The sequence below is a fragment of the Triticum dicoccoides genome, chromosome 3B, assembly GCF_002162155.2.
Source record: "Triticum dicoccoides isolate Atlit2015 ecotype Zavitan chromosome 3B, WEW_v2.0, whole genome shotgun sequence".
Lineage (NCBI taxonomy): Eukaryota > Viridiplantae > Streptophyta > Magnoliopsida > Poales > Poaceae > Triticum > Triticum dicoccoides.
The window spans coordinates 529405242-529418287 of NC_041385.1; the positions used below are offsets into that span (position 1 = coordinate 529405242).

General features: G+C 44.0%; 1 protein-coding gene across 1 annotated transcript; it reads left to right on the forward strand.

Moving 5' to 3' along the window:
• Nucleotides 1–1167: 1167 nt before the first annotated feature.
• Nucleotides 1168–2603, forward strand: LOC119276915. The gene is made up of 2 exons (XM_037558082.1): nucleotides 1168–1890; nucleotides 1999–2603. The coding sequence occupies exons 1-2, from the start codon at nucleotides 1291–1293 to the stop codon at nucleotides 2425–2427; spliced, it is 1029 nt and encodes a 342-aa protein (XP_037413979.1). The 5' UTR covers nucleotides 1168–1290; the 3' UTR covers nucleotides 2428–2603.
• Nucleotides 2604–13046: the final 10443 nt, after the last annotated feature.

Sequence of the window (13046 nt, forward strand, 5' to 3'; positions counted from 1 at the left end):
GGGATGGAGAAAAAACCTGCACCTTACCTTTAGAAGATGTGTTGATGAGATTACTATGTCCAGATGGTTTGTCTTGTAAACTTGGTAAAACAAACTACACTGTCTACAGTGCAGATTGTCCTGTGTGGACTTTGGTAAATTCTGGCCAATACTCTGTTAAATATTTTTATAAAATGATCAATTTTGATGGGATCTCTTCTGAGATCAAAGATTTTATTTGGAAAATTAAAGCTCCGCCGAATATTCATGTTTTCTTATGGCTGATGTTTAATAAAAAAAGTTTAACAAGGGATAAGCTAGCCAAAAGAAGACATGTAGAAGATTTGTCTTGTGTCTTTTGTAGTGAACTAGAAACTATACAACGCCTTTTCTTTGACTGCATTGTTGCTAAGGAGATATGGGCTATTATTGTTGAATTCTTTATAACATTTATATACCTGTTTCTTTCACATCCTTATCTTCCTTTTGGAAGAAAAAGAAACATTATGAAAACACTGCTACTTTTGCTACCTTGTGGAGCTTATGGCTTTTGCGCAATGACTTTGTATTTCAAGGGAGAAGATGGTGAAGTATACGTTGTGTTTTGGATCTGGTGGGGGCGACGATCAGGTAATGGAAAATCTTGTGTACGGAGGTCCAGGGTGCTCTTCTTCTCCCGTGCTTAAGACTTTTGGATCGTCGAAGAGGGGAATTGCTTAGGATCGTCTGGAGTAACTAAATATTGGGACCGGAAGGGTGCTTTTTGTGTGTCAGATTGATCTATCTTCTATGCACCTTTCTTTGGTTCCCCCTTGATGAAAACTCTCTCCGAGAGAATGTAATAGGGTAGTTTATTTGAATCCTGTATGGTCGATCGGTGGCAGCTATTTTGGTTGTCGCCGAGCGCTACTTAACAGTCTGGTTTGCTTGTGGTTTGCCTTGGCTTTAATCAAAATTGGGATGGGAAAAACCCCTTTCATTTCAAAAAATAAAATAAAAAATCAATAACCATTAACAAGTTTTAAAAAACAACTTGATTAAGAGCTTCGTGCATAAATCGTGCAAATGACGTCATGTGTGTAGCAACGTTCGACATGACAATCCAAGCGGGTACCTTTTTTTTTTCTTTTTGAGATTATCCAAGCGGGTACCTAGCCGGATCGGTCTCCGTTATCTTGGCCCCCTTCGTCGACTACCTATAATAAATCAGGAAGCTACCAAACTAGATCGGCCTTCCCCCTCCTGCGAGAAAATATCAGATCCGCTTTGGCCTCCATCGAATCAAATTCCCAAATCCCTCCGCCGCACGCCATGGCTTCTTTTCCGCTGCTCTTTTTACCGCCGCCGGTTGTCGGCCACGAATCGGGCTTGTTCAACCCTCGCGTTGTCGTGGGCGGAGAAGCTCTGTCCACCGCGGCGGCCGCCTACACCACCACAAGCAACGACTGCCGAGTCCGCGTCTCCGTGCGGCTCGAACTCCCCCCCGCGGAGTCCTACCTGCACATGCAAACCGACGACACGCTCCTCAAAGATCCCTTGGTGCTGGCTGCCTGCGGCGACCTCCTCCTCGTCCACATGGTCGTCCACGACGCTGCCGATGATCTGTCGTGCAAGCAGAACCTCTTCGTATACAAGGCCCACCCCACTCGCCCGTCGCTCAGTCGTCTCCCCAATCCCGACACCTTCACCGGCTGGGCCCAATCTTGTGGCATCGTCCCCTGTGACGACGGGGGTTTCGTTGTGGCTTCTTTTCGGACAATCAAGACTGACTTAGATCTGCAAACAGGATTGGCGATGGAGCGTGTCGAGTTCTTGCACTATTCTCCTGCCACCGGACACTGGGATTTGAAGAGTCCAACAATGCCCTACGATGGCGAGGCCCTCAAGCCGTGCCTATGGGAGACAGATCAGGTATTCTCCTATCCAGATGGTACAATATATTGGGTGGATTACCACCGCGGCTTATTGTCCTGCAACGTGCTTTCTGCTGGTGAAAATCTAGAGCTCCGTTTCATCCAGCTTCCAGGGATAGAAATTTGGACTGAGCTCGATGATCTCTCTTATGGTCGTGTATACCCTGAGGCATATAGAACTGTTGGTGTATGCAAAGGTATTGTTAAGTTTGTTGACATCGATAATGGCTTTTTTGGAAGCATGAAGAAATCTGGTTTCACAGTCACAGTTTGGACTTTGAAAATGCCGGAGTTGGAATGGCATCAGACAAGCATGTTCCAAGTCGATGATTTATGGGCTCTTGCAAACTTCCGAGAGTCTTCCCTTCCACGATGGGTGCCACAATTCCCTATTGTGAACACACATGATAATCATGGTTTATACTTCATATTGCAAGAGTGTGACAGTTTTGGTGAGGACTGGATCATCACAGTGGATATGCACAACAAAGTGTTGCAGTCATATGAGCGGCGCATTTACTCAATCTTGGAATGATTGTTAAGCTAGTGCTATCTTAATAGCATGAAGTTGTAAGATTGCAAGGAAGATTTTCTTTGAAACATCTTTGAGAATATTGTTGTCCTTGATGAAAAAATTATGTATTGTTATGGCGCCACACTCTTGGATAGTTTTTCATTAATTTGTTATCACAATAATAATGTTCAATGTTCTTTGCAGGGTATTTTTTTTCAGGGTAGTGCTATCTTGTATGATGCATTGTTATGTCGCCACTCTCTTGGAAACACCTTTCATGATCAATGTTCTTTGCAGGTTTTTTTTTCAAGTGTTATCATGTTAGAATTTTATCGGTGGGATCTTAAAGCTCCTTTTATTGAAACAAAAATTCAAAATAACATGGTATCAAACTAAATTAATTGGTTTGCCTACATTACAGATTTTGCTACGAGATGATACCTTGTGTTTAAACTTTATAAACCAGACTTTTCATATTCTTTTTGTTTTAGAAATTTTCCTTATCAAGGGTTCCGGAGTCTGAAAAGAAGCACCTCTAAGATACGTGTGTTCCTAGTAACTCTACTATGACACTCTAATGGCATCTTTTGTTCTCATAATCATGGTAGGCATCACCTCCTCTTATATACTCCCTCCGTTCCTAAATATAAGTCTTTGTAGAGATTTCACTATGGACTACGTACGGAGCAAAATGGATGGATCTACATTCTAAAATGCATCTACATACATCCGTATGTGATTCATAGTGCAATCTCTCCAAAGACTTATATTTAGGAACGGAGGGAGTAGGTTGGATTGTTGTTACCTTTTTCTTGGGTACCCCTATTTACATCAATATTGTCTGATTGTCGCCAAGTTGGAACATCCTAGCCATAGTAATACACATATCTTCTCACAGTCTACTATATTGTCCATATCCTAGATATTTCTTATATGAACATTTTAGTTGTCACTCCAAAATATCTTGTGTCGTAGATATTTCTTATACGAGTATTTTAGTTGTTACTTTCTAGATTTTTCCCTAATTCCAATTCTAGAGTTCTCCAAAATATGTTTCTAGGAATATCCTTGATTTCTAAAGTCTTCCTCTCAAATATCATTCCCTCGTGAAACACTCAAGTAATTTTCCAGAAACATCTTAGTTCACTAGACATCTAGAATCTTCCAAGTATTTGTTTAACCCAAATGATAAGTGCCACGTGTGTGGCACGAAGCAATCCCGCCCTGATGTTTTTTACAACTAAGTTGCCATCTGGAAGGGAAACGAACAAACCTAAAAAAAGAAAACAAACCCAAAAAGACTGAAACTTGTCATCCAAAAAAAAGTTGCGATGCTTGACAACTAAAGTTGACATCCTCGCGTCATGTGACGCCTGGATAATTAAGCTACAGTGATCCCTTGTTGATGATGCCACGCCACCACGATTATTGTTGTTAAACTCGCGTTGGTTCGAAACTGATTCAAATTTAAAACAAAGTCAAAATTTAGAGTATTCAAATGTGAAAAAAAAATGTTCATAATGTTGGAAATAATCACATAGTATTTTTAAGAGAGAAACCAATATTGCAAAAAATAATTAAATTCCCTAAAACAATTAAAACAAGGGTAAAAACAATATTTTAATTGCTTTTTAAATTTATTAAATTTCCAATCTAATATAAATGACTGCCAAACTTTTTTGGCGGTATATAAAATTCCATCCCTAATTTTGGGCCAAGTCTCATTTTTACTAGAAGTCATTTGCTATTGTAAATAAATACAAAACAGGAGAGAACATGAAAACAGGTAAAGAAAAAGGATAACGGTGGAGGACTATTGTGTACTGGAGTATTATTACAGCGGTGATTTAGGCCCAGCCCACTTTCCCACTTATCTCCCTGCGGGGGCAGAGGAGGGGATCGTGGCGGCCATCCCCTGGTTGTTTAAGGCCGAGCCCCCGCCCCCACTCGACCGAAACCCTAGCTTCTCCCCCTCGCGCCTCTTCCCTCTCTCCCGCGAAGAACCGCATCGTGGTCGCCATGGACCTCGTCGATCCCGCGGCCACCGGCCTCCCTGTCGCCGGCTAGCATGTCCAGGAGCCTCCCTGTGGTCGTCTCCTTCGACTACAGAGAAGAACTCGTGCCAGAACGCCCCGCGGCCTTGCCATCGTCCTCATCTTCTCCCACGGTCGCCGATGTCCATTGCCGGTTGCCGCTGCTCCAGGCCACGCCGATCTCCCAACCTCGTCCACAAGCATCGGGGTGAGCCTCTCTGTCGATTCCCCCGCTTTGCCCCTTCGATCTGTGCCGTCTGCCGCCGCTCCCGTGCTCGTCTGTGGTCACCATGGCCGGAGCCCGAGCTCATATGTACGTGCTGCTGCTGCTTACTGCTGTGCACGCCTGCTGCCTTGGCTGCCCCCGCGCCTCGCCGTTGCCCCCGCTGCCTCCTGTACTGCTGCTCGCCACCTACGCTGGCCGCTCCCCTGCTGCTGCGATTGCCGCGCTGCTATTGCTGCTGCTGCGTTGCTGGCTGCGGTGCTGCTGCTACCTGGCTACTGCCGCTGCTCTTTGCCGCTGCGGCTACTCCCTATTACTGCAGCGCTGCTGCTCCTGGACATGGCCGTCGTGGCCTATGTGCAGTGCATGCTGCCCCTGGTTTGCCTAGCCAAACGCATGGCTTGAGCCACTACCAAACGGGCCGGCCATTAGACTAGGATTAGTCCTATTTAACTAACCTAAAACATGTATTAGTACTAACCTTTGATGCTACATAGAGTATGACTTATGGGCCCCACCACTAAGTAGATAAAATAAACAATCTGTTAAAAGAAATGACCCATGACACCTGGGCCCCATAGCCAGATTTGACCAGCCAATGATGACTACCCTGCTGAGTCAGCACCGCACTGGCCCCACTGTCATATACATAGGCTAGGGTGACACCAGGTAACAAAAGTTTTTGCTGATTTATTTTCGAATTAATAGAATTCCATAAAGTTTAGAAAATGATTAAAACTATGGAAATTCATAGAAAAATAACCATAGCTTGGATGAAAATAACTTATACATGAAAGTTGCTCAGAAAAACGAAATGAATCCGGATATGCGGTCCGTTCGTCTGTCACACGTCCCTAGCATAGCGAACATGGAAGCTTCCCTCTCCGGTCCGCCTGTCCGAAAATGCAAACTTCGGGAAAACTTTCCCGGATGTTTTTCTCCCTTCACGTATGCCGCGCAGCATCGCGTTAGAACATCCCTAGCTCTGCTTATTGCTTTTCATGTATATGTCTGCTCTGTATTTACTGTTTCTTCCTCCTCTTCTCTTCGGTAGACCCCGAGGCCGATGTCGATGCCCCTGTGATCGACTACGTCACTAATGACTCTTCTTCTGTTTTCAGCAGAGCTTCCAGGCAAGCCCCCCTTGATCATTCTGATATCGCCCATTCCATTCTCTCATGCTTGCATTAGGTTTTGCTACTATAATTGATTGCTCCTGTTCTGATGCATAGCCTGCTTTTGTACCTGTAGTTGTACCTTACCTGCTTTTCCTAAACTGCTTAGTATAGGTTGGTTAGTGATCCATCAGTGCCCCCACCTTGTCCTTGTTGCCTCTCCTTCATTATCGATGACTCGATCAACGTGATCGATGACCAGAGCCCGACACCTAACATCACATCACGCCCCTTTTGTTGCTCGACCCTGCAGAGCTACTATCTAATGCCGAGGGTAATACCTCGTAACGCACTCCTGATGATGACTCTGTAGTGTAGCTATTCGGTCGTGGTCATCGAGGGTGATTCCTCTTTCACCACTCCCGATACGGCTCTGTCGTGCAACACCTCAAGTGTGAACCTCGAGGGTGATTCCTCCTAAGTTCAGCTTGACGATTACATCAAGTGGATTCCATCGAGGGTGGTTCATCGGATTCCCTCCTTGATGTTATGGACACACGGTTACCCTAACTTTACTTGAGACCATTGTTGAAGTCGGGTCGGCCCTGAGGGTACCCGCGAGTTGATGTGAAAGTCGGGTGGGCTCGGAGAGCACTCGCGAGATAATTACGTGGTACGCCCGGGCATTCTGGGCCCTTGTCGTAAGTCCACGAGATGGGGCGATGGGGTCACATCGATCGTGAATCTCTGCTCATCTCCGCGAGATGCTAATACACTAAAGGTTTGGGTATTTATTCTAAGTTGGCCTCTGGGCTTTACGCACTAACCACCACGCGGAAATAGTTATGGGCCTCGGCGTCGCAGTATCAACCAAAGCTTTGTCACGTCCAGTTCAACATGGCGGCACGGTCGGGTCGCGTCGACCATCCGAGGTGGCACTGTTATTCACCCTGCGCGCAATGACCCGGAGTGCAACGGGCGATGGGCGCAAGACCCCAGAACGCTTAGGATGTAGACCGGCGGGGACCTCTTTGCTGAACCTAAGTAGGGCTGCGACGTGTTGATCTTCTGCGGCTGGGCATTAACTCAGAAAAGTGTGTCCGACCAGAGTAATCAAGCGTGTTGGGTAACATGGTGCACCCCTGCAGGGAATTTATCTATTCGAATACCGTGTCCACGGTAATAGACATTCAGACTTGTATCCTGATCTATTACAACTAGAACTGGTTACGTGAGACATGTGATGGATATGTTGGCTCCGAGATGACTTTCTCACATGGAGTCAAGGAAGGATCTCTGGGTGTTAATGTTACAACATGCTTGTTCAATATTAAAATGCGATTCTTTACTCTTCTACATGCTACAAGATGCTTGGAGCTGCTTGAAGATGCTAGTCTTTGATACGCTAGGCTTTGCCCTCTCTTCTGGCATTCTGCAGTTCAATCCACAGATACAACCCTTTCATTTGATACCAATGCATACGTAGTATAGATCTAATGCTTGCGAGTACTTTGGATGAGTACTCATGGTTGCTTTGCTACCCCTTTTCCCCCTTCTTCCTTCTTTCCGGTTGTTGCAACCAGATGGTGGATCTCTGAAGCCAGGTGCCACCGCCGACGGATACTACTACATAGAAGTCGCTCAAGACCAAGAGTATTTAGGAGGTCCCAGGCAGGAGGTCTTTCCTCTTCGATCGTTGTTGCTTTTGTGTTTGCCTTATTAAGGTAGTCTTGTTTAACTTATGTTTGTACTCAGATATTGTTGCTTCCGCTGACTCTTGTGTATCGAGCTATGTATTCGAGCCCTCGAGGCCCCTAGATTGTAATATAAAGCCTGTATTATTTTAATTTGTGTCTAGAGTTGTGTTGTGATATCTTCTTGTGAGTCCCTGATCTTGATGGTACACATTTGTGTGTATGATTAGTGTACGGTCGAATCGGGGGCGTCATAAGTTGGTATTAGAGTTGACTGCATGTAGGATCCCCTTTCCAACTCCTTGGCCAAAGTTGAGTCTAGTCACCAAAAAACTTTTTGTAACATGGCTGTGTTCCTTACGGGCCCACGTCATCATTTGGGTGGTATTAAGACTTTTATTCCTCGTTTGTACTCTGGGAATTTTATCTCTCTTCTATTCAAATTAAATGATTTTGCTAACTCTAACTCTATGTTCTTGTAATTACTTTCTCTAGGAGAGCCCCTCACTCCAGATAATTGCTTGGTGCAGCAGAAGATTTTGAAGATACTCTCCGATGCTTTCCAGAGACCCTTGTGCACTTAGCCGTTGAAATTCCCTACCACCGATAAATCACTATGGATGGCTACATACACTTGCCGTCCGTACCTTCATTTCCAATTGCCCTTGTTATTACAAGATACCCTCTAATACTTTCAGATATTCTGGGAATCCATTGTGCATACTGACTTGCAGCTCCTTTTCCACATGAATACTTGTACAAATAAATCCTCACAATTATCGAGGACTTGTTCATTACTAGTTGTTCATATGATTCACAAGATATTTTGAAATACTATCCGATCTTCCGGTAATCCTCTGCCAACTGTTTTTCTGCAAATACTTGTATGCTTGCATTATGGTTACTTACCATATGTCTAGAAATATTCATTAGCATCCTTTGTCATCGTCATCTTGAGTCCGTTGATTCGATATGTTGAGGATGCTCGCAATCCTCAGTCAAATCCTAGAATTCATCCTTCCGTCTCAGACGTCGTTTTGAACATGAGCTGGTCTCAACCAATCAAATTGCCACTGATTGTACCTCTAGGTCTATTCAACTTACTTTTCTTTGATCAGAGCCTCTACTTCTAATCCCCCAATTTGGAAATCATAATTCCTTTGCATTTGAGCTTTGAGTTAGTCAGTTGTTTCTATATTCTGATCTCCTTGTATTCTTTCTTCTTCTGTTAGGTACCGATGCTCACATCAGATCCCCTGTGAACCACCAGATCCATTGTTGGGTTATTATCCGACAATGTCTTTCATATTTAACCATCTTGTTAGTTCTTTCCCTGATACATAATGCCTTTGGTAAATTGTATCCTCTCCTTTCATCAAACATGCTCGGCTTCCGAGCTTGTGTTATTTACTTCTGAAGATTACGGTAAATGTTCCTAAGATACCCTGATGGGTTGAATCTATGTCTTCCCTAAATCCGTGTGAACTCGAAAGTTATGCGGGTTATACTCTACTGGCTTTTCGTCAGGTAAAACTTCAACACTACAACTTCTTCGAATGCGAGAAGTGAATGGAAAGTTGTGCATTAGAGAAGTGGGAGTCGACCTTGAAACTTTGTGTTCATGCCCATGGACCGATGTGGAACTTATCATGGAAGCTTCTTGTTATAATAATAATCCCCTTGTGAGAAGTTCATCTTCCGTCTATATTTGGTCCTTTGCAACTATGGTTCCGACCATGATTGTTCTCCTTTGATTCCATTTGTCGGACAAGTTGAAGTACTTGTCTTCTGCAGATCATTTCACCTGTCCAACCTCTACTTTGATCTACCTTCGAGTATTACCCTCTATTACCTCGAGAATATCACATAACTACATGACTTCTTATGAGTTCTTCATCAACTATCATTTCTCGCCCATTCAAATTTTCCACGGGTTGTGAGTTGTTAGACACTTGAGAACATCAATAACTGATTCGAGTCTACACTTTCCTTTCCATTGTTTTGTTTAACCTTTCTTGTAACCTAACATAGCTGAGCAGTGATAATTCTTTGCGTATGTAAACACCTCGGGGTACAAACTCTGTTAGTAAGACCTTGTTACTATTGTTGATGACATTCCAGTAGCCAACAATGGACGAGAACTTTGCCTATTGGTCCGCCTCATCTTAACGAGCAGGAAAATGGTTCTCTTTGTCCCTCGCCCTTGGTACTAACATTGTTGCAAACATAATTGACAGGCTATCCTATGACCTGCCTTGCTATCATGACCGTGCAAAATGTTAGCGCCTTCCTATTTTTAACCCACATGGTGGGCCCATAACCCACAGTTCCACAGGATCGAAACCTGACTTATCCGTACACCCCTGTTTCTAGAGTTATTCCTCATGCTTGGCTTCTTATGTAATTCCTGAGCCACATTCCTAGTGATCTATATTTGAATCAGACGCAATACTTAATCCCATTGCTCTGAACCCCTTTCACCCCCTGTTTCACGCAACGAACGGTTGCCTGCCCGCTTGAAGCTTTTCATTGCACCTTCTTACCTTGCTCTCGATGACTTTCTTGAATTTCAACTCGAGATATGCCTCTATGCCACGTTCATTGAGATAGCCCCCAGGTACCTATCTTGTGTTGAGCTCTGTTCTACCCGAGTCTTTCCCCCTTACCCCCTCCTAAATCTCGGGACGAGATTTCTTGTAGTGAAGGAGAATTGTGACGCCTGAATAATTAAGCTATAGCGATCCCTTGCTGATGATGCCACGTCACCACGATTACTGTTGTTAAACTCGCGTTGGTTCGAAACTGGTTCAAATTCAAATTTAAAACAAAGTCAAAATGTAAAGTTTTCAAATGTCAAAACAAAAAATGTTCATAATTTTGCAAATAATCACATCGTATTTTAAGAGAGAAACCAACATTTCTTAAAATATTTAAATTCCCTAAAACATTTAAAATAGGGGCCAAAACAATATTTTATTTGCTTTTTAAATTTATAAAATTTCCAATCTAATATAAATGACTCCCAAACTTTTGCGGCAGTATCTAAAATTCCATCTCTAATTTTGGGCCAAGTCTCATTTTTTACTAAAAGTCATTTGCTATTGTAAATAAATACAAAACATGAGAGAAAATAAAAACATGTAAAGAAAAAGGAAAACGGTGGAGGACTATTGTGTACTGGACTATGTTACAACGGTGATTTAGTCCCAGCCCCCTTTCCCACTTATCTCCCTCCTCGCTACAGTGGCAGAGGAGGGGATCGGGGACCTCCTAATCCATGCATTCAGCGCCGGCTAAGCAAACCGGCGCTTACAGCAGCGCCCTGGTGGGCCGGCTCGCTTTCACCCAGTGGTAGCGAAAAAACGCTGAAAAACTAATTCCGTCTAGGAACCGAACCAAGACCACTGGGTTGTTGCCCGCGCCTGACTAACCAGTAGAGCCATCACGTTCTACTGATCCAAATAACCGCGAAGTTCTTAAGGAGAATTGTCTCCGCCCTGTCCCAAAAATTGTAAATTCACAGATTAAGAAAAAGTTTACAAATTTGTTTTTAAAAAGAAAAGGTTCACAAATTCAAAAAGGCTCACGAAAATAGAAAAAAGTTCACTAATTTTAGTAAAAAGTTTGTAAATTTGAAAAAAGTTCATGGAATCTGGAAAAGTTCACTAATTGCAGAAAAGTTGTGGGATTTTAAAAAGTTCATGAGTTTGAAAAAAGTTCACTGATCAAAGAAGTTGATGATTTTTATTAAAAAGTTCATGAGATACAAAATAGTTCAAGAAAAATTGAAAAAAATGCTTCCAAGTTGAAAAAAGTTCATTGAAATTCAAAAATGTTCATCGATTTGAGTTCACCAAAAATTGAAATTTTTTATCGAATTCCAAAATAAGTTCATCCATTCAAAGAAAACGTTCACGTATTTGCGAACAATTCATCGAAATAGGAAGAAGGAAAAACATAAAACAAAAAAAGTTCATTGATTTCAAAAAAAGTTCACCGAAGTTATAAATAAGTTGATCAATTTTCATAAAAGACCACCGTGAAAAAAAGTAACCGATTTGCAAAAAAGTTCACAAATTTGAAAAATAACTTCAGCGATTTAAAATAAGTTCATTGAATTTCATAAGAATCAACGAATTAAAAGAAATGTTCACCAAACAAATCAACGAACCAGAATGAAAAGAAAACTGAATACGAAAATGAAAAAAAAAGAGAAAAAGAAAGGAAAGAATGAGAAAGTTCTGTTTTACCAGCTCCTTATGGGGTGGGGTGGTGGTTGCTCCAGGTTAACTTTGTTGGGGGGACGCGGGTTTGAATCAAGAGCAGCGCGGGAGTCTATTTTTGCAGTTTTAAATACAGAGAGAGAAAACTAGATGGGCCGGCCCAGCTAACATGCCTGCACGCGCCGGTTTGCACAAACAGTAGTAAGCGGCGCCTGCAGCGCCGGCTTGCCAGGGGATCGTGGCCTTGCCATCGTCCTCATCTTCTCCACGGTCGCCGACGTCCACCGCCGGTTGCCGCTGCTCCGGGCCGGCCCGACCTGCCAACCTCGTCCACAAGCACCGGGGTGAGCCTCTCTGCCGATTCCCTCGCTTTGCCCCTTCCATCTGTGCCGTTTGCCGCCGCCCCCGTGATCGTCTGTAGTCGCCATGGCCTGAGCCCTAGCTCCAATGTACATGCTGCTGTTGCTTACTGCTGCGCGCGCCTGCTGCCTTGGCGCCCCCCGCGCGCCCACCCCCGCGCCTCGCCGTTGCCGCCCGCTGCTCCCTACTGCCGCTAGCGCCGCCGCTGTTGCCTCCCGCACTGCTGCTCGCCGCCTACGCTGGCCGCTCCCCTGCTGCTGCAATTGCCGCGTTGCTTTTGCTGCTGCTGCGTTGCTGGCTGCGCTGCTGCTGCTATTTGGCTACTGCCGCTGCTCTTTGCCGTTGCGGCCACTCCCTACTACTGCAGCGCTGCTGCTCTTGGACATGGGCGTTGTGGCCTATGTGCCGTGCATGCTGCTGCTCTTGGACATGGGCGTTGTGGCCTATGTGCCGTGCATGCTGCCCTTTGTTTGCCTAGCCAAACGCATGGCTTGAGCCACTACCAAACGGGCCGCCCATTAGACTAGGATTAGTCTTATTTAACTAACCTAAAACAGGTATTAGTACTAACCTTAGGTGCTACATAGAGTATGACTTATGGGCCCCACCACTAAGTAGACTAAATAAACAATCTGTTAAAAAAATGATCCAATGACACCTGGGCCCCCACAGCTAGATTTGACCAGTCAATGTTGACTGTTGACCCTGCTGACTCAGCACCGCACTGGCCCCACTGTCATATACATAGGCTAGGGTGACACTAGGTAACTAAAGTTTTTGCTGATTTATTTTTGAATTAATAGAATTCCATAAATTTTAGAAAATGATTAAAACTTTGGAAATTCATAGAAAAATAACCGTAGCTCGAATGGAAATAATTTATACACGAAAGTTGCTCAGAAAAACGAGATGAATCCAAATAGGCAGTCCGTTCGTCTGCCACACGTCCCTATCATAGCGAACATGGAAGCTTCCCCCTATGGTCCGCCTGT